The 26430-nt window shown below is 45.9% G+C and overlaps 1 protein-coding gene across 5 annotated transcripts in view; it reads right to left on the bottom strand.

The window, feature by feature from the left end:
• Positions 1-26073, bottom strand: part of ZFAND2B (zinc finger AN1-type containing 2B) — a 111287-nt gene extending 85214 nt beyond the window's left edge. For 2 of the 5 annotated variants that reach the window (XM_069227193.1, XM_069227196.1), the window contains exons 1-4: positions 25340-25989; positions 14061-14145; positions 3276-3370; positions 2061-2192 (exon numbers count right to left, since the gene is read on the bottom strand). In XM_069227193.1, coding sequence (XP_069083294.1) covers positions 2061-2192; positions 3276-3370; positions 14061-14115 — 282 coding nt within the window. In that variant the 5' untranslated portion in view covers positions 14116-14145; positions 25340-25989. Of the gene's footprint in view, positions 1-2060; positions 2193-3275; positions 3371-14060; positions 14146-25339 lie in introns of all 5 variants that reach the window. The other 3 variants (XM_069227195.1, XM_069227198.1, XM_069227197.1) reach the window with 3 other exon arrangements.
• Positions 26074-26430: the final 357 nt, after the last annotated feature.

The following is a 26430-nucleotide window of genomic DNA, read 5'->3' as shown; positions in this document are numbered from 1 at the left end:
GGAACCGGGGCACCCCCTTCTCTCCATTCTAGCCTATGTGTTTTGGGCACCACTTTGAACTCTGCACCTGACCGGCCCTGAGCTGCTGGTGTGGTAACTTTGGGGTTGCTCTGAACCCCCAACGGTGGGCTACCTTGGACCAAGAACTAAGCCCTGTAAGTGTCTTACTTACCTGGTTAACCTAACAAATACTTACCTCCCCTAGGAACTGTGAAAATTGCACTAAGTGTCCACTTTTAAAACAGCTATTTGTGAATAACTTGAAAAGTATACATGCAATTTTGATGATTTGAAGTTCCTAAAGTACTTACCTGCAATACCTTTCGAATGAGATATTACATGTAGAATTTGAACCTGTGGTTCTTAAAATAAACTAAGAAAAGATATTTTTCTATATAAAAACCTATTGGCTGGATTTGTCTCTGAGTGTGTGTACCTCATTTATTGTCTATGTGTATGTACAACAAATGCTTAACACTACTCCTTGGATAAGCCTACTGCTCGACCACACTACCACAAAATAGAGCATTAGTATTATCTATTTTTACCACTATTTTACCTCTAAGGGGAACCCTTGGACTCTGTGCATGCTATTCCTTACTTTGAAATAGCACATACAGAGCCAACTTCCTACACACATCATGAAGAACATTTAAATATTTGGCCCTTTATTACCTAAGAACATTTCAAAATCCCATGCATGCATGGAGCCGTTAATTTGAATTAATTTTCACCTCAGTATAAAACAGGTGAAAGAAGGTTTGTTATTGTAATCATCAACCAGCATTAAACTTAATATGGATGAAGAGGCTTGTTACAACAGGGTGCTAGGCAGTGAACATCGTAAGAAGTGTCACTGCTTACCAAAAAGTCAAAGTCTCAATGAACCCCCTTTAAGCACACGCCGACGGCCCCCAGAGATTGTCTAATAAATAACACAAGTACAGGGAATGTACACATGGAGAGAGAGATTAAACATGTTGAACAATGCACTGAGGAATGAAGCAGAAAGCAGGGATCCAGTCACCATCTTCCCAGAGAGTAGCCAAAGAAATGAAGCAGCCTGTACAATTATATCCTATTGTCGGAAAGAGATTTTATCCTGCATGCTCAGAAATATACTAAAAGAAAATGGGATGTCAGGATAGCTCTCATTTGACAGTCACCAATCTTCCTGTGACCTTTCGTGGTACTCCAGGTGTGAGCAAAGTAAACAATCACCAGCTCTATTTGAACATAAGTGCTTCGATCAAGGGCTGCAACTCACTGTTCGAACACCATCAGCTTCAGTTTAGACTAATGCCTCTTCATCGTAGGCAGGTAAAGGTTGAACAACTTGTACATGTGGAAAATAAATTACTTCCTCTCTATACAAGGGAGCTGGAGAGTGTACTAGGTCACTTCATTCTGTGTATGACAAGAGATGGAGTAAAAAGCAATCCCTTGGTCTTCGGGTTTTCGACCGGTCTTGTACTGTTAAATAATCCGTCTCTAACCTGAACAAAGCAGGAAACAGATATGGGGAGAACCGATCAATCCCACTTTCAATACTGATTTAAGGTCAGGGTCCAACAGAGACTGATTCCACTGAGATTACATTTTAGTTCCAACCACAGTAACATGTGGATGGGATTTGCGTAATTCAGTTGCTGGGCTATTTATGCCTTAGTGTTGCATTTAATTTAATAATACAGCCGTTTAAATTTCATTTAACGGTTACAACTGTTATTTACTTGCACAGCTAACGAAACCAAAATAAAACATATTGTGTGTTCCTCCCTGATGGAGTGGAATGTAAAGGTTTTGCATAACAGAAGACTCCCATGATGGAGAAATAAAGTTTTAAGATACTTTACATCGTGGTGGTTTCAAGAGATTTGCAGAAGGGGAAATTAGTTACAACAAGCTTTACTAAGTGATCAGCGACACCTAAATTGAGATATTAAGGTGTCCGAAGGTCAGTAATTATCTCAGATGCAACAATGGCTTCAATATCCACCTAAAATTAAATGTGTGGGACAAAATACCATGCGGAAGAAAGTTGCTGAGAGAAACTCTACCTTGCGTTTCCGCTGAGCGGGATCAGACTTACAGTCCTGGTCGATGTGTGCCCCAACGACAAGATCTGGCATTTGTCCTCGTTTCACTGGGATAGGGGTGTTACAGAGCGGACACACAGGCACCTGCACATCCTGAAAATACAAGCACACAGGTGCGTAAGAAGAGGCTAGGTGGAGAAAGGGGGAGATCAGTGATGTATCCTCAGAGGAGAAGACCAAGTGCACCAGCCTTGATGAGCTTTTGGGGCATCAGGGGACCGCCAAAGGAATCGTAGGGAAAAGGAAAAAAAGATAGGAGTAAAGCGACAGTCAAAATAAAGGAAAGAAAAGTAAGCCAGGCAAGGAGGAGGCAGGACTGCAGTCCTTGCCAAGAGTTCAGGCACAGTCAGAATAGACAGCAGTTTGTGGGAACAACAGAAGATTCCATACTGACCCAGGAATACACGAAAGAGAAAGGGGCTCTATCCACTACAAAGAAATACTAAATGGACGAGTGCAAGGCATGAAGCAGGAACATTCGGCAAGAGGAAGTTGGCACACAGGCTACGAGGCAGGTTCAAGCTCAGAGTTAGGTTCACAGTAGGGCTTTTACTACCCACAACATGTAACTGGTGCAGAGTTTGTCTCCAGACTTAAGCAAGCAGGAGGAAGCTAGAGTCATGGAAGAGATGAACCGTACAGGAAAGAATGATCAGCTTATTCATGTAGGGATGAAAAAATAAATAAATGAATCAGTACACAAGATTAAAATACAGGAAGGGACAGGCAGGGAAGAGCCTCAAGCACCAAAAGCGCAGTCTGAAAGAGAGATGCACAACATTGAAACGGAGATTGCTGCAAGTTCACAGTAAGGTATGAGAAACCAGAACCTTTTGAGCTCACAGGAGTGCAAGGAAAGAGCTCTGAGCCCACAGACAGTTGTGTAAGAGCAGCAAGTGTCCTGCACCGTACATAAAGGAAGTCCCAGAATTACAGCTGGACAGAGTGAGCAGCGGTACAGAGCGGTAACAATGTACACAGAGCACAGTTCAGTATTGCTAACACAGAAAATCCATGGGCGGGGCTGGTTGAGGAGTGAAGCTCAGGATGGAAAAGAGAGAAAAGTGATAATGGTGAGAGAGGGCAATAACACAACACATGAAGACAGAAAAAGTGACCTTAGCCTGAAGATCTTAAATCTTCTGGAACCAGCATTCAAAAGCGGTCAGCAGTTACCTTCTTGTAGGCAGAGGTGCACGAGTGCTGAATGTACGTAATGTGGTCTTTGCAGAAAATCTGGTCGCACGCGTCACATTTCATGGGCAGAAAATCTGTAGAGAAAGTAAACCAATGCAGCGATAAATATCCTAGAACAGTGGTTCCCAACCTGTGGTCTGGGAACCCGCAACAGCTTAGAAAATGTATTACTTTTAACAAATTAGTTCCCCAGCTTTGAGTAATGACTCAGGGGGTGGGAGCAGGCGGGGGGTTCCTCGCATTTCAATAATGATTCAGTGGGGGTCCCCGGATTCCAGTATTGATATAGTCCACAGAAATCAAAAGGTTGGGAACCACTGTCCTAGAAAACCTAGGGCATGTACAACCCCTGTTGCCTTTAGGCCACCACAGGAACACAAAAACCAAGGGGCCCGTGAGCATCACTCTCAGAAACATGTAAGTTAGCACTCTGGCCTGTCAACAGAACTGCGATAAGGATACATAAAAGACATCAGTCTAGTACGAGTCCTTTCACGACGGGATCATTTTAAACATGCAATATAATGCAGCAAACTGAAATGCATGCCATGCACTCATATCTTAAAAAATCACAACTGTTCATATAAGCATAGGACATTTATTGTTATCCTTCAATGAAATGTTTTTTATCAGTTTGTAAGAGACAAAAGCGATAAACATGAAGATAACTGCTTTCTGTCAAACATTAAAGGAACCAGGATTTCCCTACTAAGCTCCAGAGGTCTCAGGTAACCTTCGATCGCTGGGGACAGGGATCCACAGAAGAGGCAGCCCCCACAGGAGACCCGCTGGAAGAGTGTAGGAAAATGGCTCTTTGTTACAGTTTAAACCCCCCCCCCCCCCCCACCCCCACACTTTTTGCCTGATACTGATTTGACTGAGAAGTGTGCTGGGATCCTGCTAACCAGGCCCCAACACAAGTGTTCTTTCACTTAAAATGTACCATTGCTCCCACAATTGGCACACCCCTGGCACACAGACAAGTCCCTTGTAAAAAGGTACCCGTGGTACCAAGGGCCCTGTGACCAGGGAAGGTCCCCAAGGGCTGCAGCATGTGTTGTGCCACCCTAAGGGACCCCTCACCTAACACATGCACACTGCCATTGCAGATTCTGTGTGTTGGTGGTGAGAAAAAGTCTACGTCGACATGGCATCCCCCTCAGGGTGCCATGTCCACTAAACACTGCCTGCGGCATAGGCAATTCACCACTCTAGCAGGCCTTACAGCCCTAAGGCAGGTCGCACTATACGACAGGTAGCTGCATGAGCACTATGCCCCTACAGTGTCTAAGCCAATCCTTAGACATTGTAAGTGCTGTGTGGCCATATTAAGCATATGGTCTGGGAGTTTGTCAAAATTGAACTCCACAGTTCTATAATGGCTACACTGAATACTGGGAAGTTTGATATCAAACTTCTCAGAATAATAAAAACACACACTGATGCCAGTGTTGGATTTATTAAAAATGCACATAGAGGTTGTCTTAGAGATGCCCCCTGTATTTTACCCAATCCTTCAGTGCAGGACTGACTGGTCTGTGCCAGCCTCCCACAGAGAGACGAGTGTCTGACCGCCTGGGGTGAGAGCCTTTGTGCACTCTAGTCAGAAAAAGCCTGCGCTGGTTGGAGGTGCTTCACGCCTCCCCTCTGCCTCAAAGGCTCAGGATTTGTGTTACAATGCCCTAGGGCACTGTAGCTAGTGGAGATGCCTGCCCCCAGTATATATATGGACCCAGGACTTCAAGGGTAGGAGGAGGAGAAGGAGGAAGAGGAGGAGAAGGAAGAGGAAGAAGAGAGAGAGGAAGAGGGAGGAGGAGGAGGAGGAGGGAGAGAGGGAGGAGGAGGAGGGAGAGAGGGAGGAGGAAGAGAGGGAGAAGGAGGAGGAAGAGAGGGAGAAGGAGGAGGAAGAGAGGGAGAAGGAGGAGGAGGGAGAAGGAGGAGGAAGAGAGGGAGAAGGAGGAGGAAGAGAGGGAGAAGGAGGAGGAAGAGAGGGAGAAGGAGGAGGAAGAGAGGGAGAAGGAGGAGGAAGAGAGGGAGAAGGAGGAGGAAGAGAGGGAGAAGGAGGAGGAAGAGAGGGAGAAGGAGGAGGAAGAGAGGGAAGAGGAGGAAGAGTAAGAGGAGGAGGAGAAGGAGAGCGATTGAGAGAGGGAGGAGGAGGAAGAGAAAGAGGGAGAAGGAGGAGGACGACTGAAGACCTGAAAGCCCTGCAGAGGCAACAACTGACTTAGGCCCCAACCCTACTGGCCTGTCTCCAGACTCAAAGAATCTGCAACAGAGACGCATCCAGCGGGACCAGTGACCTCTGCCGACTCAGAGGACTGCCCTGCAACCCAAAGTACCAAGAAACTCCAGTGGACAGCTGCTCTGTCCAAGCAACAAAGAAGAAACCAAGTTTAAAGGGACTCCAGCCTCACTCCGGAAGCGTGAGTCTCCAACACTCTGCACCCGACGCCCCTGGCTTGTGTCCAGAGAAACCAACACTGCAGTAAGGACTCCCACGACATGGACACCCTAAGACGACCTCCCTGCACCCCCATGCAATCCAGAGGCTCCCCCTGACCGCGACTGCCCGGTAACAAAGAACACGACGCCTGGAAGAAGCACTGCACCTGCAGCCCCCAGGCTCAAGAGAAACCAACTACCGGTGTAGAAGTGACCAGCAGGCAGCCCTCATCGTTGCACAGTCTGTGGCTGGCCCGAGAAGCCCCATGTGCCCTGCCTGCATCGCCAGAGTGACCCCCGGGACCCTCCACTGATTTCAATACTAAACCTGACACCTACTTTGCACACTGCACCTGGCCGCCCCTGTGCTGCCGAGGGTGTATTTTGTGTGCCTGTTTGTGACATACCCCCTGCATGCTCTACAACACCCCCTGCTCTGCTCCCCGAGGACACAGGTACTTACCTGCTAGCAGACTTGAACAGGAGCATTCCTATTCTCCATAGGCGCCTATGTTATCTGGGCCCTACTCTGACCTCTGCACCTCACGGGCCTGTGCTGCTGGTGCTGGGTGTTTGGGGCTAACTAGAACAGTGGGCTGCCTATGCGCTGAAGACTGAACTTGTAAGTGCTTTACTTACCTGCGTACTTACCTCCCCCAGGAACTGTTGATTTTTGCAGTGTCCACTTTAGAATAGCTTATTGCCATTTTTTGCCAAAATTGTGTACCTTACTGTTTTACTTTCAAGTTCCATACTTACCTATGCCAAGTACGTTACAATTTATGTATTTATGTGAATTCTGAATCTTGTGGTTCTAAAATTAAGAAAATAATATTTTTCTATATAAAAACCTATTGATCTGGAGTTAAGTCATCGAGTGTGTGTTCTCATTTATTCCCCGTGTGTGTACACAAATGCTTAACACTACCCTCTGATTAGCCTATTGCTCGACCACACTACCACAAAATAGAGCATTAGAATTATCTCTTTTTGCCACTAGCAGCCTCTTAGGGGAACTCTTGGACTCTGTGAACACCATCTCTCTCTTTGAGATAGTATATACAGAGACAACTTCCTACAAAGAGAAAACAGGAGTCACAGAGGAGCCCACATAGAACAACTTGAGGCGGGACCCATGCAGCAGGAGAAGCACGCTGAGGGCTGTGCGTCACAGGAAGGAGCGCCCTTTGGGGGATTTCGGGATACACGGAGCCTGAAGATTCAAGGAGATGCCAACAAGCCTTGGTAGCTGCAAGAGACGCAGTGCACTCTACTGTCCTGCACGAAAAGGCATGGGCTTACCTCCACCAAAGTTGGACGGCTGGCAGAGAGGCCCAACAGGACTACTTCGGACCACCACCTGTGATGCAGGATCCACGCAGCTCAGGATGAGAAGAGATCCACGCAGTCAATCATTGCTGCAGTTGGTGCCTCCTGATGCAGGGGAGTGACTACTTCACTCCAAGGGAGATTTCTTCTTCCTTCTCATGCAGACTTAAGACTTGCCACCCTCAGAGAATGCACAGCTGGGAAAATGTTGCAGAAGCTGGATGGAGGCATGGAAACAAAGCTGCAAGCAAAGTCTACGTCGTAGTGGAAGCAGATTGTCAGATCCAATAGTTTGGATTTTCCCCTGTAGTGGTTGAATCTGGCCTCCATCTACCAGGTGGCCCAGATATACAACCTTCTCCTGCGCCATCTGGCATCTAGAGGCCTGCTTTCTGAAGAGCCTCCAAAACATTCCACTGGTGGACCAGGTGATCCTCCAAGGTGGAGCTAAAAGACAGCTATATCATCTAGATAAGTTGCACTTTAGGCTTCCAATCCTTGGAGGACTGTATTCATCATCCTCTGAAATGTGACAGGTATATTTTTCAGACCAAAGGGCTTCACAGTAAAGTGATTATGCTCTCCAATGGTTGAAAATGCTGTCTTTGGTTTAGCATCATCTGATAATTTGATCAGCCAATATCCTGCAGTCAAATCAAATGCGCTCAGACACTTGGCAGATGCCAGTGTATCTTTTAGCTCATTTGCACTAGGGATAGGATAGGCATCTGTCTTTGTGACAGTGTTTAGGCCTCTATGGTCAACACAACAACTGATTTCTGTTTACCCATTCTGAAAGTGAGGTTTTGGGACCAATACCACTGGCTAGCCCAGGGGCTGTCTGAGTGCTCAATGACTCGTAGGTCCAGCATCTTCTGCACTTCTGCTCTGATGCAGTTTCTAACATGGTCAGGTTGCCGATAGATTTTGCTTTTTATGGGCAAACTGTCCCCTGTATCAATGGTGTATGCACACCATGTTGTTTGACCGGGTGTAAGAGAGAACAGTTCTGAGAACTGCCCTAGGAGATTCCTGAAGTATTCTTTCTGTGATTTAGAAAGGCAGTCAGCAAGGACTACCCCATCAACTGAGCCATCAGCTACAGTTTTGGAGAAAAGGTCAGGGAGAGGGTCACTCTTCTTCCTGTGCCTCATCAGTGGCCATGAGCAGGGTCATGTCAGCCCTGTCATAGTAGGGCTTTAGATGGGTCATATGAAGCATCCTGAGGGGGCTTCTGGAAGTGCCTAGGTCTACCAAATAAGTGACCTCCGCCTTCTTGTCCACTACAGTGTGGGGACCACCTCACTTGCCCTGGAAGTCACAGGCTCCAGGAACGACACTTTCTGCCCTGGCTGGTAAACAGTCAGAACAGCCTTCTGGTCATGCCACTGTTTCTGCAGTACCTGGCTGGCATGAAGGTTTTTAGTGGTCTTTTTCATGTACTCAGCCATCCTTGATCTGAAGCCAAGTCAATACTTCACTATGTCCTGTTTAGGGGACTCGAGGGGGTGTTCCCAGCCCTCCCTTACAAGAGCAAGAGGACCCCTAACAGGGTGCCTAAATAGAAGTTCAAAGGTACTGTAGCCACTTCTGAGGGACCTCCCTGTAGGGAAAAATGAGGCATGGCAGTAGGACATCCCATCTCCTCCTGAGTTTTTCAGAGAGTCCCATGATCATGCATTTGAGAGTTTTGTTAAATCTCTCCATCAACCATTGGTTTGGGGGTGGTAAGGGGAGGTGAACTTGTAAGTAATATCACATTGTTTCCACACTCCTTTTAGGTATGCAGACATGAAGTTGGTACCTCAGTCCGATACCACATCTTTAGGAAAGTCCACTCTTGAGAAAATTCCCAGGAGGGCCTTTGCCACTGCAGGAGCTGTAGTGGTCCTTAGAGGAATAACTTCTGGGTACCTGGTGGCATGGTCCACCATCACCAGAATAAATCTATTCCCAGAGGCTGTGGATGGATCTAGGGGGCCCAACAATAACCACCCCAACCCTCTCAAAAGGATCCCCAACCACTGGCTTAACAGGTGACACGGGAGCGATAAAACTCCTTAGTATCTTCTAACATGTGGTGACAGTGAAAGTGAGGGGCAAGTCTGTCCTAAGTCTTACTTTGCCCCAAGTGACCTGGCAGGGGAATGCCATGTGCCAGGGTCAACAAAAATTCTCTGTATTGGAGAGGCACTACCAATCTCCTGGTGGCACCAGGCTTGGGTTCCCTTGGCTATGAATACAAGAAGTTGTCTTCCCAATACACCTTGTGGGTGCCACGGACATCCCCTGCTTCTTGAAGGACAACTTACTGTCTCAAGCCCTCCAGTGTGGGACAAATCTTTTGTGTCATACTGAATTCCTCCTTGGCAGGCCCCCTGCATCTAAGAGCTCAGCTTTATCACCTTTCAGCTCCTCAGGTATAGGTTCTGCCAAGGGAGTAGATTCCTTCTCCTCAAAGGGGGAATCTTCACTGGAGGAGAATGATCTCTTGGTGAGCCTTGTTGATAGCCTCGGCCAAACACTCGCCCCTTCCAAAAAAAGTGTCCCGAGGACTTTTTTTTTTTTAAATTGTGCCTTATCCAAATTGGAGTAGGCTGTGACGACTTTGGACAACTCCTTTACGAATGGAACTTCCAATAAGAGGCCCTGCTGGGTCACACTCTGAAGAGGCTAGGTCCGCCATTTTAGGGTCTAATTTCATCAGTATGGACTGGCGGCATTCATTAGAAATAGCACAATTGGTATTAACCAACTGGCATATGGCCCATTGGGCCCAACCCACAAGGACCTCAGCATCTACAGGGACATTTGATTATTTGGATTGATAGGCCATCTCTTGTTAGTGAACCTGTCATTTCTAAAAGTTTATCCTGGCATGATTTCCATGCCCTATCAAGGTCCTTTTTTAGATCTTTCATGTACTTCTTGAGGTATGTCACCATGGTGGGCTCCACCTCAGAGGTGTCAGCCACCTTGTCAGACAACTTGGGCCTAGGACACTTCAAATGATGACAGCCCGCACCTCCTTATCAAACTCCCACCATATGTGGGCTTTGACATAGTCTGCTACCTCAAGGGGGCACCCATGCAGTAGATCTGGAATGCATAATGTCACCCGTTCAAAAGTCAGGACCATGGGTTGTCTGCTAGGGGGCGTATGGTGTCTTAGCTTTCAGTTTGCGTGGGCCTTGGCAGTCCTCGTGAGAAGAACTCTGAAAGGACAAAGAGTCCAAGTCATCTGAAAGGGTGTCCGCACAGGAGCCAGATGAAATCCTATAGGTATGTTCATCAGCTAGGGGTGCAGCCAGGTTTTTAATTGCCTCTGAATAGGCTTCCTTACTTTGTTTGGTGTTAGGTTTGACCTGAGTATCATTAATCATGCCAGACGTTTGGGTGGGTAAGGTGGGCAGCCAGCCCTGTTGCTGAGCAAAGCCATAGAGATGTTGCTTCAGAGGGGCAATAGCCTTTACTAGGGCATCACTTTCTGGCGTACCCCAGCGTCCAGGGCGTGAGTCAAATTCTGCTCAAATGAACTGGAATGCCCTTCATCATAATAGTAAATGTACTCACCTTACTGGTATTCCTCGTACATTATGTAGGCCCACTGGTGAATTTAGGAGAATATTAAATAGATGGACTAGAAGGAACCAATGTGTGTACAATAGAGTCCCAGAAGGGGCATCAAGGGGGATCAAGAGGCAGTTCAAATGGTTAATTACACCCCAAATTTCAGGCGAGAGAAATAAGTTGTTAGAAAGTGGAGGGAGGGCTTGAGAAACACACTCTGGGCAAAGCCGATCACAATATTTTCCTTCCTTGGGCAACTCTGTCGAACCAGGACATCAACAGGAGCAAAATTGCCTCAGGGACACTTAGCGGCACTGAAAACACGACTGAGTTGGAAAAGACCTGCAAACAATACTCGCCAGGTCACGCATGAGTACCGTATCCCAATAATTGGCAGTAGAAGGAGGACTGCGCAGCCTATGGCTACATCATCGTCCTCGCTCCCCGATACTCCCGCTCCACACTGAGAAACGAAAGAGGCACGCCGCTTTGTTTGGAAGACAGAACCGCTCCAAAAATCAAAGCAATGGCACTGTTCGGAGAGGAAAATACCAAAGTTGCGAGTTATGACAAACCAGTCACAAGCTGAAAAACATGTCTGCTAAAGTTAGTGAATAGGCACACGTGCACGGTTTCTCATTAAATACTCAATCTATCATAAACACAACAGAAAAGTATTAGTATAAACATAGAAAAGTAAAGAAGAAAAGTAGAAGGAAAAAAATAGAAAAGTTTTAGTATAAACACAAGTGAAGAGATGTACAACTTTGTAGTTTCGCACCAAAGCAGGGACAATCTGCATCCACTACGAACATTCTGCTTGAAACATTGTTTCCACTGCTCCTTCCAGCTTCTGAAACATTTCCGCAGCTGTGCATTCTGAGGGCAGCAAGTTTTCAGTCTACACAAGAAGGAACCTTGGAGTGAAGGAGTCACTCCCCTGCATCCACGGGCACCAACTGCAATGACAACCAGTTGCGTGAATCTCCTCTCATTCCGAGCTGTGTGGATCCTGCATCACGGGTGGTGGTCCGGGGTAGTCCTCTTGGTCCTCGCTGTCGAACTTTGGTGGAGGTAAGCCCTTGCCATCCCATACAGAACAGAACCCCCCGTGCACTGCGTCTCTTGTAGCTACCAAGGCTTGTTGGCATCTCCTCCAAGGGATCTTCAGGCACCCTGTAGCACCCAGCACTCCTTCCTGCGACGCTCAGCCCTCTGCGTGGTTCTCCTGCGGCATGGGGCCCTTTTCAGGTTGTGCTGCGTGGGCTTCTCTAGGTCTCCTGATTTCTCGTCCAGTGGGTCTCCAGTGGGGGCTACGACTTCTTATGTGCACTCTCTGCTTTGCTGAAGGTTCCCCTTGGACTCCCCACCAACCCCCGTGGGTTGAGTCCTCCTGGACCTTGCTAGTCCCCGGCAGCTACACTTTTGCTTCACCGCGACTTGTGCCTTTGCCAAGGCTTGGTAGTGGCTCTTCCACGCCACTGACCGACTGCAATCATCCATCTGATGTGGGACATCAACTGCATCCTCCAGGAACTCTTCACCTGCTCCAGGGCAGCATTCCTGACCGTCTTTGTCCTACCATTGACGAACTCCTACAACCACAGTTGAGTGGGTAGTAGCTCCTGTCCCCACTGGACTCTTCTGTGACTTCTGGACTTGGTCTCCTTCTTCGACAGGTATTCCTTTTCAGGAATCCACCACTGGTTTCTTGCAGTCTTGTCTGGGTGTTGCATTTTCTTCTTTTCCTTCCTTGTGGGTGGTTTGGGGAAAATCCAGTAAGTTACTCCCTTCTTCCTGGTCGCTAGGTGCACTATGGTACTTACCTTTGGTGTTTCCTAGCTCCCCCTGCTACCATCTACACATCCCACTTACCTAGGTGGGGGTCCCGCATTCGCATTCCATTTATTTTAGTACATGGTTTGGGGGCCCCCTCTAGGGTCACTATTGTTTATCTGCTATTGTACTGTTTTCTATCGCTTTTTATGCCGATTACTGATTACTAGTGTGTTACTTACCTCCTATTGGAGGGTTACTACTCTAGTACTTTTTGGTAATTGTGTGGCTAAAATAAAGTAACTTTATTTTTGTAACGCTGAGCCCATCATTATGATTCTGGCGGTCCTGGGACCGCCAGACTTGCGGTAACGGTCGGACTACCGCCAAGGCAGCCGCCTGGCCTCCACATTATGACCCCGGTGGAGCCGCCACAGTCTGGAAGTCTTAATCCGCCAGGGCAGCAGCAGTGCAGGGGCCCCCATGGACATCCTTGTGGAAAGAAAGAAGAAGAAGAAAAAAAAAAAAAAAAAAAAAAAAAAGAGGAGTGACGGGTGCTGTCGCACCTGACGCACCACAACATTGCCACCGACTCGATTACGAGCCAGCAATGTTGTGGTGAGTTTCCAGATGGGACGTCGACTGCATCCTTAAGGAACTCTTCACCTGGTCTAGGGCTGCATTTGGGACCGTCTCTGGTTTCTTGCAGTCTTGCCTGGGTGTTGCATTTTCTTCCATTTGGGTGGTTTGGGGAAAATCTAGTAATTTACTCCTTTCCTCCTGGTCACTAGGTGGCACTGTGGCCCTTACCTGTGGGGTTTCCTAGTACCCCCGCTTTCCTCTACACATTCCACTTACCTAGGTGGGGGTTCAGTGTTTACACTCCATTTTTTTTGTATATGGTTTGGGCTCCACATACGGTCACTATTGTCTATTTGCATTTGCACTGTTTTTTTATCACTTTCTATGCCTATTGTTGATAACTAGTGTAAATATATAGTGTCTTACTTACCTCCTCTATTGGAGAGTTGCCACTGGTACTTATTTGTATTTTGTCACTAAAATAAAGTACCTTTATTTTTTGTAAAACTGAGTGTTTTCTTTCATGTGTGTAAGTGCTGCATTACTACAGTGGTAATACATGAGCTTTGCAGGTCTCCTAGATAAGCCTTGGCTGCTCATCCACAGCTACCTCTAGAGAGCCTGGCTTCTAGACACTGCCTACACTACATAAACAGGGGATACCTTTACCTTGTATAAGGTGTAAATACCTCAGGTACCCACCACACACCATGCCAGCTTCCAACAGATTTCTTTTTAGTTATATTGGAACTTTTAGAGGTCTCATGCAAAAAAAACACATCAGCAATTTAAGCCGCTACTCCTGTTCAAATATTTCTCCTCGGTGTGTGCATGTCTTAGACAACAAATGTCTAAACCTCCCTTTTTAGAGCTGGGTGCATGCCTTAGATGACAGATTACCAAATCTTACTGTTTAAGAGCTGGCAGGGTCAGGATGTACTTATAGATGGAACATGCCCATGCTGAGGTTGATACCATGTGCGGGCTAGCTAAGACGGGTAGAACAGGATGGAGGTTAATATAGTGCTGAGGATTCTTGACCAAGATCATGATGGTCATACCCACCAAGCTGTTTGCAGGTGTGTTCGGAACAATGCTTCCCCAGGTCTGGGAACTCCATTCTGCAGCTCCTTCTGGAATTTCCAAGCACCTACAATAAATAACATACAGAAGGCCTTAAACACCCATGAGGAAAACGCATCAAACAGAGGAGGTGTGCATCACCCTGTGGTGGAGGAAAATGCATCACCATAAAGGGAAGTAATTAGTGTCTATCACTGGATTCATACCACAATAACCTAATGTTTCTCAGACTTCATGCATCAGACATGCAGCTTTCCCGCCACCAGGGGTGTCAGTACACTAAACTTTTCAATTAATTCCCATTCCATGACAACCCACCTCTCACAATAAGTAATCTAATTAATGTCTCCATCTTTGGCAGTCTTCCTTTCCAGTGCCTTTCCTGTGACTGATAGCCAGTGTGTCACCCTCCTTTACCCTAAAGTGGAGCTAAAAATAATTGAAATAAAAAAGTGCCATGAGATAGGCAAAAAACGAACAAAAAAAGTGCGTTATCCCTAAGTGCGTTAGCGCTGGATGCATGATGATCCTTTTTATGGTCTGGCTTGACAGCATGGCTGTTGTCAATTATGTGAGCAACACTAAAGAGGGACTTTTACTCTGCCTACATGTTGGAAGCCAGGAGTACATGTTTTGATTGGGCAGACGTTGTGCGCTCTCACAAATAAGTGTTTACCATCCAAACAGCCATAATCATTTGGTTTACTTATCCAGCTTCTTAGGCATGAACCTTCTGGGGCATATGGATGACAGAGTACTATCAAAGTGTCTTAGATAACTGGATAATATATGTTGTTTTTCCTCAGGCAGCAGCACATAACAGAGGGCACACATTAACCTACACTGATTTTTAGATCTGGTTTGTAAAGCTTAGAACATTCCTTTAAAGCCAGACTTATTGGCACTACAAATGCAGGTTTATTATTATTTTAGTCATGCTGTACACCGACTTTGGCAATGATTTGTAGGCATGTGTGAAATATAAATCCACAAAGAACACATTGTTTAGATACAGTCGTCCGGTTTAATCCATGTCGCCCCAGCCATCCATCCACCGATCTCAACCGTCTTCCCGCGTCACCTTCAATCTATCACTCGAATCAAGGTGATCGCGTGCGGTGATCGCGTGCCCTATACATCACACATCTCCCTTTAATACAATGAACAAAATTAATACAGAAGTAATATACACAACAGAAACAATGTACCTACATAACCGTGAGATCAATCAAATGAGTAGATACAGAAAACTATGTACATCCCAAACATGTGATCATAAACACTACCTTTGTCAAATGAGAACATAGTCTTTAAAATGTCCAGGACTTATTTTCTTTCTACTACTTCTCCTTATGCCATCAAACTCATCAGTGTCATGTCGATCATTATTACGTGTTTTTGACCAAACATTGTCTCTGATACCTCTGAACTTTTCAGTGTTTACATTCATTTCCACCGCCCCTCTCAGCCGAACCACTCTGTTCATGTTCCAAATCTTGCCATCTGAAGTTTTGAAAGCATTCTTGAATAGTTTAATCACATGAAGAGGTCTAGTGAACTTTGACCCGTCTAAAAATCCAACGGGTGCCTTCACCTTCACCACATCTCCCACAGCTATATTAATTTTACATACTTTTTTTCTTGTATCAAATTCTTGCTTTCTTTTATGTATGAGCTTTTCTTCTCTATCCCTCCACTCCGTGTGGACTAAATTATATCCATTTTTTATCCACTCCATCCATCCAGGAGACAAATTGGTATTGGGTATCCTTTTCCTGAAAAGTTCAAAAGGAGATTTACTGGTAGTTGAATGTGGAGAGAACCGATAAGCTGTGATCCTTTCCAAAAGTTCTGCTTGCCAATTCTAAGCGTTCACCTTTGGAAGTTGAATGCTTTCTTTTATGTACTTCTTGAATCTTTCAACTGCACTATCAGTTTCTAGATGATATACCACCGACCTTTTATGAGAAATGCTACAACTATTCATAAATCTCTCAAAGACTGTTGAACAAAATTGTGGACCATTATCTGACAACGACGACTTTGGAAAACCTTCTTTCTTAAAAATGTCTTCTAAAAAAATCATTACACTAGAAGAGGAAACTTCATGCACATTTTTGACTTCCACCGACCTGGAATACAAATCTATTAACACAATTAGATATGGGGTAGACTTTTCACCTGGTAAAGGACCAACAATATCTATTGCTACTTCATTCCAGGGTTTGCATGGTAAATTCCTACAATACATAGGTGCATTGCAAGTTTTTAGAATCTTGTCACTACGTGCACATTGTATACACTCTCTGACCACACGCTCCACTTTTACATCCATACCTGGCCGCCAAACATTTGCTCTTATATTTTCTTTTGTTTTGACTATCCCAAGATGACCTTCATGAGCTTGATTCATTATCCTACATCTCAACACTTTTGGTGGAATCAACCTTGTTCCCCTCAACAATATACATTTATCCACCGCCAATTCATTTTTCATCAATCTCCAAACTTTTCCTAGAAGCTCAAATTTACCAGTTTCTCAGGCTTCACACACTCCACTCAACTCTACATCTTCTTTCAACGCCTCTTTCCATTCCTGTTCGGTTATTACTCCACATGTAACTTCAGACACATCACAACAAACTTCACACACAATTTCCTCCTGAAAATGTATATCTTTTTGTTCCTCATCCTTCCTGTTTTCTTCCACTAATCTTGAAAGGCAATCCGCAGTAACATTCAATGTGCCTGGTAAATACTCTACCTTAAATTAAAAATCCTATAGCCCAATGATCCGCCTTCTTATTCTTGCAGAAATGCAATTAAGACCTTTACTGCCAAACACTTCTACTAAAGGTTTGTGATCAGACAAAACCACAAACTCCGTGCCCAACACAAAATGTCGAAATTTATTCAGTGCCCAATATATAGCCAGCAACTCTCTTTCAATTACAGAGTAATTTTTCTCAGCTCCATTCAAAGATTTGGACGCGCAAGCAATCATCCTCCCCTCACCTCCATCAATTTGCATCAGAACCGCAACCAAACCTTTTGCACTGGCATCTGTGACAATGGCAGTTGACCTACCCGGTTTAAAAGCTTGTAAACAGGGAGCATTTTCTAGTTCTTCTTTAATTTTTACAAACTCTTCTTCACACATGGAATCCCACTTGAAATATTTTCCTTTCTTTAGTAAATCTCGCATTTTCACAGTTTTCTCCGCCAAGTTCCTAATGTACCTCCCATAGTATTTTACCATTCCTAAAAACGAACTCACTTCTTCCTTAGTTTGAGGAGCGACTAATTTCTTAATAGTCTGTAAGGAAATGCCTCCTTGGCATGGTTACCCCCTGACTTTTTGCCTTTGCTGATGCTAAGTTTTGATTTGAAAGTGTGCTGAGGCCTGCTAACCAGGCCGACGCACCAGTGTTTTTTCCCTAACCTGTTCTTTTGTTTCCACAATTGACACACCCTGGCATCCAGGTAAGTCCCTTGTAACTGGTACCAAGGGCCCTGATGCCAGGGAAGGTCTCTAAGGGATGCAGCATGTCTTATGCCACCCTGGGGACCCCTCACTAAGCACAGACACACTGCTTGCCAGCTTGTGTGTGCTGGTGAGGACAAAACGAGTAAGTCGACATGGCACTCCCCTCAGGGTGCCATGCCAACCTCACACTGCCTATGCAGTATAGATAAGTCACCCCTCTAGCAGGCCTTACAGCCCTAAAGCAGGGTGCACTATACCATAGGTGAGGGCACCAGTGCATGAGCACTGTGCCCCTACAATGTCTAAACAAAACCTTAGACATTGTAAGTGCAGGGTAGCCATAAGAGTATATGGTCTGGGAGTCTGTCATGCACGAACTCCGCAGCACCATAATGGCTACACTGAAAACTGGGAAGTTTGGTATCAAACTTATCAGCACAATAAATGCACACTGATGCCAGTGTACATTTTATTGTAACAAACACCAGAGGACACCTTAGAGGTGCCCCCTGAAACCTTAACCGACTATCCGTGTAGGCTGACTAGTTCTAGCAGCCTGCCACACACCAGACAAGTTGCTGGCCACATGGGGAGAGTGTCTTTGTCACTCTGTGGCTAGTAACAAAGCCTGTACTGGGTGGAGATGCTTATCACCTCCCCCTGCAGGAACTGTAACACCTGGCGGTGAGCCTCAAAGGCTCACCCCCTTTGTTACAGCACCCCAGGGCACTCCAGCTAGTGGAGTTGCCCGCCCCCTCCGGCCACGGCCCCACTTTTGGCGGCAAGGCCGGAGGAGATAATGAGAAAAACAAGGAGGAGTCACTGGCTAGTCAGGACAGCCCCTAAGGTGTCCTGAGCGGAGGTGACTGACTTTTAGAAATCCCCCAACAGGGATAGAAATGTGCCCTCCTCCCCTCGGGAGGAGGCACAAAGAGGGTGTACCCACCCTCGGGGCTAGTAGCCATTGGCTACTAACCCCCCAGACCTAAACACGCCCTTAAATTTAGTATTTAAGGGCTCCCCAGAACCTAGGAACTCAGATTCCTGCAACCTAAGAAGAAGACGACTGCTAAGCTGAAAAACACTGCAGAGAAGACGGAGACACCAACTGCTTTGGTCCCAGCTCTACCAGCCGGTCTCCCCACTTCTAAAGACACTGCTCCAGCGACACTTTCCCCAGGGACCAGCGACCTCTGAATCCTCAGAGGACTGCCCTGCTCTAGAAGGACCAAGAAATCCCGAGGACAGCGGCCCTGTTCACCAAAGACTGCAACTTTGAAACAAAGCAGCAACTTTGAAACAACTTGCGTTTCCACCGGAAGCGTGAGACTTAACACTCTGCACCCGACGCCCCCGGCTCGACTTGTGGAAAACAATCACTTCAGGGAGGACTCCCCGGCGACTGCGAGACCGTGAGTAGCCAGAGTTGCCCCCACAGCGACGCCTGCAGAGGGAATCCCGAGGCTCCCCCTGACCGCGACCGCCTGCTCCTCAGATCCTGACGCCTGGTAAAGACTCTGCACCCGCAGCCCCCAGGACCTGAAGGATCCGAACTCCAGTGCATAAGTGACCCCCAGGAGGCCCTCTCCCTTGCCCAGGTGGTGGCTACCCCGAGGAGCCCCCCCCCCCCTTGCCTGCATCGCTGAAGAGACCCCTTGGTCTCCCATTGAAACTTATTGAAAACCCGACACGTGTTTTCACACTGCACCCGGCAGACCCCGCGCTGCTGAGGGTGTACTTTCTGTGTGACTTGTGTCCCCCCCGGTGCCCTACAAAACCCCCCTGGTCTGCCCTCCGAAGACGCGGGTACTTACCTGCTGGCAGACTGGAACCGGGGCACCCCCTTCTCCATTGAAGACTATACGTTTTGGGCACCACTTCGACCTCTGCACCTGACTGGCCCTGAGCTGCTGGTGTGGTAACTTTGGGGTTGCTCTGAACCCCCAACGGTGGGCTACCTTGGACCCAAACTTGAACCCCGTAGGTGGTTTACTTACCTGCAAAAACTAACAAACTCTTACTCCCTCCAGGAACTGTTGAAAACTGCACTGTGTCTAGTTCTAAAATAGCTATATATGATTTATGTGAAAACTGTATATGCTATTTTGCTAATTCAAAGTTCCTAAAGTACCTACCTGCAATACCTTTCATTTGAAGTATTACATGTAAATCTTGAACCTGTGGTTCTTAAAATAAACTAAGAAAAGATATTTTTCTATACAAAAACCTATTGGCCTGGAATTGTCTCTGAGTGTGTGTTCCTCATTTATTGCTTGTGTACATACAACAAATGCTTAACACTACTCCTTTGATAAGCCTACTGCTCGACCACACTACCACAAAATAGAGCATTAGTATTATCTCTTTTTGCCACTTTCTTACCTCTAAGGGGAACCCTTGGACTCTATGCATACTATTCCTTACTTTGAAATAGTGCATACAGAGCCAACTTCCTACATAGTCAAAACCAAATCTGGTTTGGGTCTTACTCCATACCCTGTAATCAAATGTCCCAGATACTCAACTTCTGTCAAACCAAAACGACATTTATTTTTCTTCAAGGTAAGACCAGCACTACTTAGACATCTCAAAACCAACCTTACTCGTTCCCAATGTTCTACCACTGTGTCAGCGTAAATTAACACATCATCCTGGTAGCATTTCACAACATTGACCTCTTTCAAAATTTTATACATGATACGCTGAAACACAGAGGCCGCAGACACAAGCCCAAACGGCATTCTCTTGAATTTAAACACACCAAAAGATGTTATGAATACAGTCAATTCTTGCGAACTCTCTTCCAACTCTACCTGATGATACGCTGATTTCAGATCTAAAGTGGGGACGTACTTTGCTCCGCCAACCATAGATACTATCTCTTCGATATTTGGAATGGGAAATTTATCCAACACTACCTCTCTATTTAGAGCCCTAAGGTCCACACAAAGCCTGATATCTCCATCCCCTTTCTTTGCCACAACTATGGGGGCCAACCATTCAGTTGCCTCCACTTCCTCAATTATGCCCATAACCTGTAACCTTTTAAATTCATTTTCTACAGGTTCTTGTAAAGCCAAAGGTATTCTTCTATTTTCGCTACTATCGGAATGGCACCTTTCTTTAACCTAATTCTATGTTTATAGTCTTTTAGACATCCCAAAAATACTTCAGGAAATTCATGAATTAACTCACTGTCAACACCATCCACACTCTGAATTTGTACCTGCGGTTGTGCATTAAGATTCAAAATGACACCTAAAAGCTTTTGGTGTGTCCAACTTAAAAGATTGTCACCTTGTTTGGACACATAAACTTTCCCTAACAGATGTCTACCTTTCAACTCAATATGACCTTCAAAATACCCCAACATTTTTATAGGCTGTCCACCATAACCTCCAGGAGATACATCCATTCTCTTTAACTTCCTAACCTTCTGAGTTAAACTGTCAAAACCTGTTTTTGAAATTATCGTCAATTGTGAACACAAATCAAATTGCATGAGTAGATCCACTCCATCTACTCTCACCACTTCACTTGGATGATCTCCACACTTAGCCTGAGCATCAACTTGGAACACTACTTCCTGAGATACTTCCTTGACCTCTTTCATCATATCATTTTTTTTCTCCTACTACGGCAACATTTGTAGAAATGACCTCTCTTCCCGCACCCCTTACACACTACATTCAATGCTGGGCAATTGCTCGCATTAGCTTTATGGCCACTTTTACCACAATGATAGCATTCCCCTTTGAATTTTACTATATCTTCCTTTTTTTTTTCACCTCCACTTTCTTTGCTCTTCACTTCGCATACTATCTCCTCCACCTTTGCACATTCTCCACTCATTATTTTATTTCCGCTTAATTCCTTAACACACCTCAGCATGTGTTCTACTCTTTTTGCCACCAAAATCACTTCTTCCAAAGGTGGTTTATCTTTCAACCACAGTGCTTCCCTAATTTTAATCACTACTGCACTTTAATACGAACTGATCTCTAATTCTCTCATCCACCAATGCTCCAAATTTACATGACGCTGCCAACTTTCTCAAACTAGTTATATATTCCTCCACTGACTCCACCTTTCCTTGTTCCCTTTTTTCCAAAATAATATCGTTCCATTATCGTGCTCACCCTTGGTAAGAAATGTTTGTCTAACTTCATAATACACGCTTCATATTCATTTAAATTCCTACATTCTTCAATACATAAATCAGGTAAATTTTCTAATACCTCTTGTCTCTCACCCCCCAGACAGTGTAGCAATAATGTGTGTTTCCTTTCCGCGCTCAGTGTCGGTCCACACACTTTAGCATAGTGGACAAATATATTTTTCCATTTGCTCCAGGGATATGTCGGATCACCTGAACTGCTTAAAAAAAATGGAGGGGGTGTTACGTTCTGCATTATTCTGTTAAACTAACAATTGTTCTAGATTACATAAAAACAGAACAACACTCTGAATTCTAGTCCTCAAATGCATCAATGTGTGATTGATACATAGAATATTCACCCCTTCTGCAGTGTACAAAATATCAACTTCTACTGCTTAAATGTGTCCCTGTCACTTCCTTCGTTAAATAATTGTGTTTCTTGCTTCCCCGTTTTTTCAAGGTGTGCCTGTCACTGTATGTTGCATACGACAGGCAAACAAGATTGCTCTCTTGTATAAGGTGTGCCTGTCACCGTTCCAATGCGGTTGTCTATTATCGCCTAACAAGATAAAGTGTAAAATGTCCCTTTAAACTGTAGAACCAACAATCCCTTTAAGGCATTTCCCTTTAAGTTGTAGAAGCAACAATCCCCTTAAGGGCACCGATGTAACTTTGACACGCCCCACAAAACAGACGTTGTACAAACAGCGTCGCTCTCCTCACCACTCGCCGCTTCTTTTAATCTTCAGACGCTCAATCAAAGAATCCAGATGCCTCCAATGCAGTCCGATCATAAAATCCTGCCAAATCGGTTGCGCAGAGACTACGTCTCACTAAATCAGCGCGTCAACGATCGCCAACCAGAGCGCGTCAAACAGGGTCTTTAAAATAGTGAGTACCGTCACGTTCTGGTAAATCACTAATTTTAGGATGTTGAGGCGACAGCCACCCTCGTCGCCAAATGTGAAATATAAATCCACAAAGAACACATTGTCTAGATACAGTCGTCAGGTTTAATCCAGGTCGCCCCAGCCATCCGTCCACCGATCTCAACCGTCTTCCTGCGTCACCTTCATTCTATCACTCGAATCAAGGTGACCGCGTGCCCTATACATCACACCATGCTGTGTGGTAGTGTGGCTGCTGTGCAGCATGGCTACAAGTCATTGCCAAAGTCGGCAACACCCAATCTGTACAGCATGAACAAAAGGCAACTGCAGAGCCAATAGTCTCAAAGGTGAGACATATTGTCTTTGCACAATACCCCTGTGATTCTGTGCTAAACAGTTAATATTCTCATGTGTGAAATATAAAATTACATTTGGCAAAACATGGACGTGTGTTTGTCTTATTTCAGAAATACTATATGCAATAGAGCGTGTGCTTGATTAATGATTCAGGGATGAAGAAATGGAGTGATGGAGTTCAGTTAGGGTTAATCCGGAAGATTCACTAGACAGGTTACATTTAAAAACGTGCGTAGCTGAAACGTTCAATAAAAACTGTCTAGCATGCATTACAATAAAAATCTATTAAGCCAGATGCCTACATTTATTTAAACATTCAGCAAGACATACATAATCTCGAATATTATGTCTCAAACTTTCAAGAAAAGTAGCTCAGAAACAGAGCAGATTGCTTTGGTCGCCATATTTTTATTTTCCTTTGTCATAACCTTATGCGGATGACAAAACTAACTTGTGACCGTAATTCGACAGTTAAAATCTTGACTCAAGCATTCTTCAGTAAGAAGTCAGCCTCTTAAGAAGCCACTGAAAGACGAGGGCATAAACATCATTAGAGCAGCAGGTACAGAGAGGCCATGACCGAGTAGTAAGAGATGCCACTGAATACCTATTATGGCTGTCTTCTACTACCATAGTGGGGTACAAAAATGGTCCCATCTGCTTGGTTACATTAGGTTCTACCTCATCCTGAACTAGCCGCTGGTAAAAGACAAAAGTCAAATGAAAAGCACTACCTCACTGTGATATATAAAACGGAAAATGTGGATGAATGCAGTACAAGATACCAAACACTACATAAAGGCAACCCACCAAAATTAGATTACAGTAACTCGGCTCAAGACAGCCTAATGCATTATTCTTACTGCTCCACGTTTTCAGTTTGTATTGGATTGGGTTGTTTCCCGTTTCTAGTTCTTTTTAAAAGTTGAAAAATACAGAACATTGGGCTTTTTGTGAGTGACTCTCCATGCTGCCTTTCGTGAATTCTAAATCAACAGCTGAGCTGATAGCATGGGCAATTAAAAAAACACAATGTGAATTCTTCAAATACAGGGATATGTCAACAGATATTTGTAGAACAATTCTAATATTTACCTGTTGGTGTAATGTTTTATTATGTTTGACTGCTTAGTTTGCTAAAACATGGCAGGCGCCAAAGTAAGTATGCATGTTTATCAGGTAAATAAATGTGGAAAATACGGTTTATGACTTCATTTATTATTTAAAAAAAAAAAAAAGTAAATATAGATATATACCAATACAAATAACATAGTAAAAAAATGGATAAATGCAGACAGAAATGTTAAAAATACATAAACACTATAAAACCAGGAAGCCTAATGATTCTTTATAGAGTACATCTTGCAGGGAGGAAGGGGTGAGGTGCTGCAAGAAAGGTGTTTCACGTTCACACATTCCATTAAAGTGGGAAGCTAGAGCCTGACACCTACACTAGCCACCAGATATCGGAGCCTGACAAATCAAACTCTGGAGACAAAACCAGATTTATCGAGCGCTGCCAATTACCAACAGGGTATCGAGGTGCTTGCAGGTACCGGAAGGCTCATTTGAAGAGCCAGAAATTCTGGAAGTGAAGTGATGGCCCGGAGCTGTGTGGGGAGAGTGTGCCAGATCTTTGCTGCGACGAAGGAGGAGTGTCCTCCACTTCTGCTTTGGTAGATGCAAGGAGAATGGGCAAGATGATGTAGTGACGCGGTGTGTGGATGCATCACCTGTCTGAATGTGTGCTTCCTAGATACCCCCATAGGTGACAAGTAGCGCTCTATAAATCCACCTTATTTACCTACATACACTACATGTAATATTACTGCACTAAGGATTCAATGGAGGTCCTTGGACTCCAATAATGATTCAGTGGGAGCCCCCGAAATCTAATAATGAATGAGAGGATCAGAGAGGGTCCACAGTAGTCAAAGGGTTACGGCCCTCTGCTCTAGAGAATGGGTGGGACCCCAGCACCCTCACAGAGCATTATACAAAGGCCGCCTGGGCACTTCCTCGGAGGAGACTGGAGCCCTCGGCGCCTCCAGACCCCAGGAAGGGGCCTGGGCACCCCTTATTAATGCAGCATCCTCTGGGTCAGGGGAGGACATTACTGTCAACAAGCCCTGATGGGCGGGTGTGACACCGCCCCGTGGGGAGGGAACAGTTAGTATGCTTCCCCGTTCTCACAGAGGCCCTTTCAACTCACCCCTCCCGGGCTGAGGCAAGTATCCTAGAGACCGCAGGAAGGTGGCACGGACCCCCGCCAAGGAAGGCGGCAGGACCCCCCCCACTCCCATGACACCGCCCCCCAGACCCTCCCAATCCCCGTGCAACCGCGACACCTCCGCTCCCCGCGACTCACCGAGAGCGGCGGTGCAGACCCGGGCCCCGCCAGGAACCTGCAGACCCCGGGAGCGGAGAGCCAGGGGCAGCCCTTCCAGACCAGACCGGGGGCGGAGGTCAGCGCTGACGTCAACTACAAGCGCAAACTCCCGCCGAGAGCGGACCGACGGCAGGCTCCGCCCACACACAATGAGGCCGCCGGACTCAGGATAGCAGAGACTCTACGCGGCCGCCGCCATCTTGGAGTGGGCATCACCCGCCGCGAAGGCAGCCGTGACACGGACTAATAAAGTCCCAGACAACAGCACACAAGGAGTTCAGTTTATAAATGTATATTTAACGTCATGAATCTCTTTTCAGAGGTAGAAAGGTACACTGGCACCAACAGCGCCGAGGTTGGCCTGGGATTATTGTTGTTGCTAGGAGAGGTTCGAGGGATACCACAACAGCACCGAGTGAAGTGTCGCACTGATGACGTAGGTACAGCCTGGGTGTCTTTCGGCAGATGATGGAGGCACAGAGTCTGCCTGCTGCTGTGGGTTAAAACAGAGCCATCCTATGAAGAGACTACTCACCGGGCGGTTCCCGTTGGCAGTCAGACCCAGGGCTCACCGGGACGGACGGCGGGCAAAGGCGGCCGCATGGTAGACTCAACGTCCCTCTACTGACGTCATTAGAGCTGTCCGTCTACGGGAGGCGGGAACAGCAACAGCTCGGGAAGATGCATAACTTTTGCCAGAGACACGCATCTTCAGCCAATAGACCGCTCCTGAACGCGCCCAATAGCGCGGCGCCGCTGCTCAGTCTCCAAGGCACAAGAGCCAATCATCACCGGGACAGCGTTCCCTCCATCCAATCGCACCAGGGGAATCTACGCGGCCAATCCAAGAGCACCATAAAGTCCCCCTACGTTAGTACATTCGTGTTTGAACTCAGCTGATTGGCTTCCGAGGCGGCTAAATCTGAGTTGTATGAGAAACTGATGGGGACGGTAAATTAAAATGCGTAGTAAATCCAGTCAGGGCGCACAGCTCAGGCGAGCCTTCCTTCTGAAGCTCTTATTTTCTGAGATAGAATGTATTTTTTTGCTTTTCTGCTAAAAAAAACTTT

The sequence above is a fragment of the Pleurodeles waltl genome, chromosome 3_2 (genome assembly GCF_031143425.1).
Source record: "Pleurodeles waltl isolate 20211129_DDA chromosome 3_2, aPleWal1.hap1.20221129, whole genome shotgun sequence".
NCBI lineage: Eukaryota > Metazoa > Chordata > Amphibia > Caudata > Salamandridae > Pleurodeles > Pleurodeles waltl.
The sequence above is the reverse complement of the archived record's forward strand: the minus strand, read 5'-3'. Positions and strand labels throughout refer to the sequence as shown.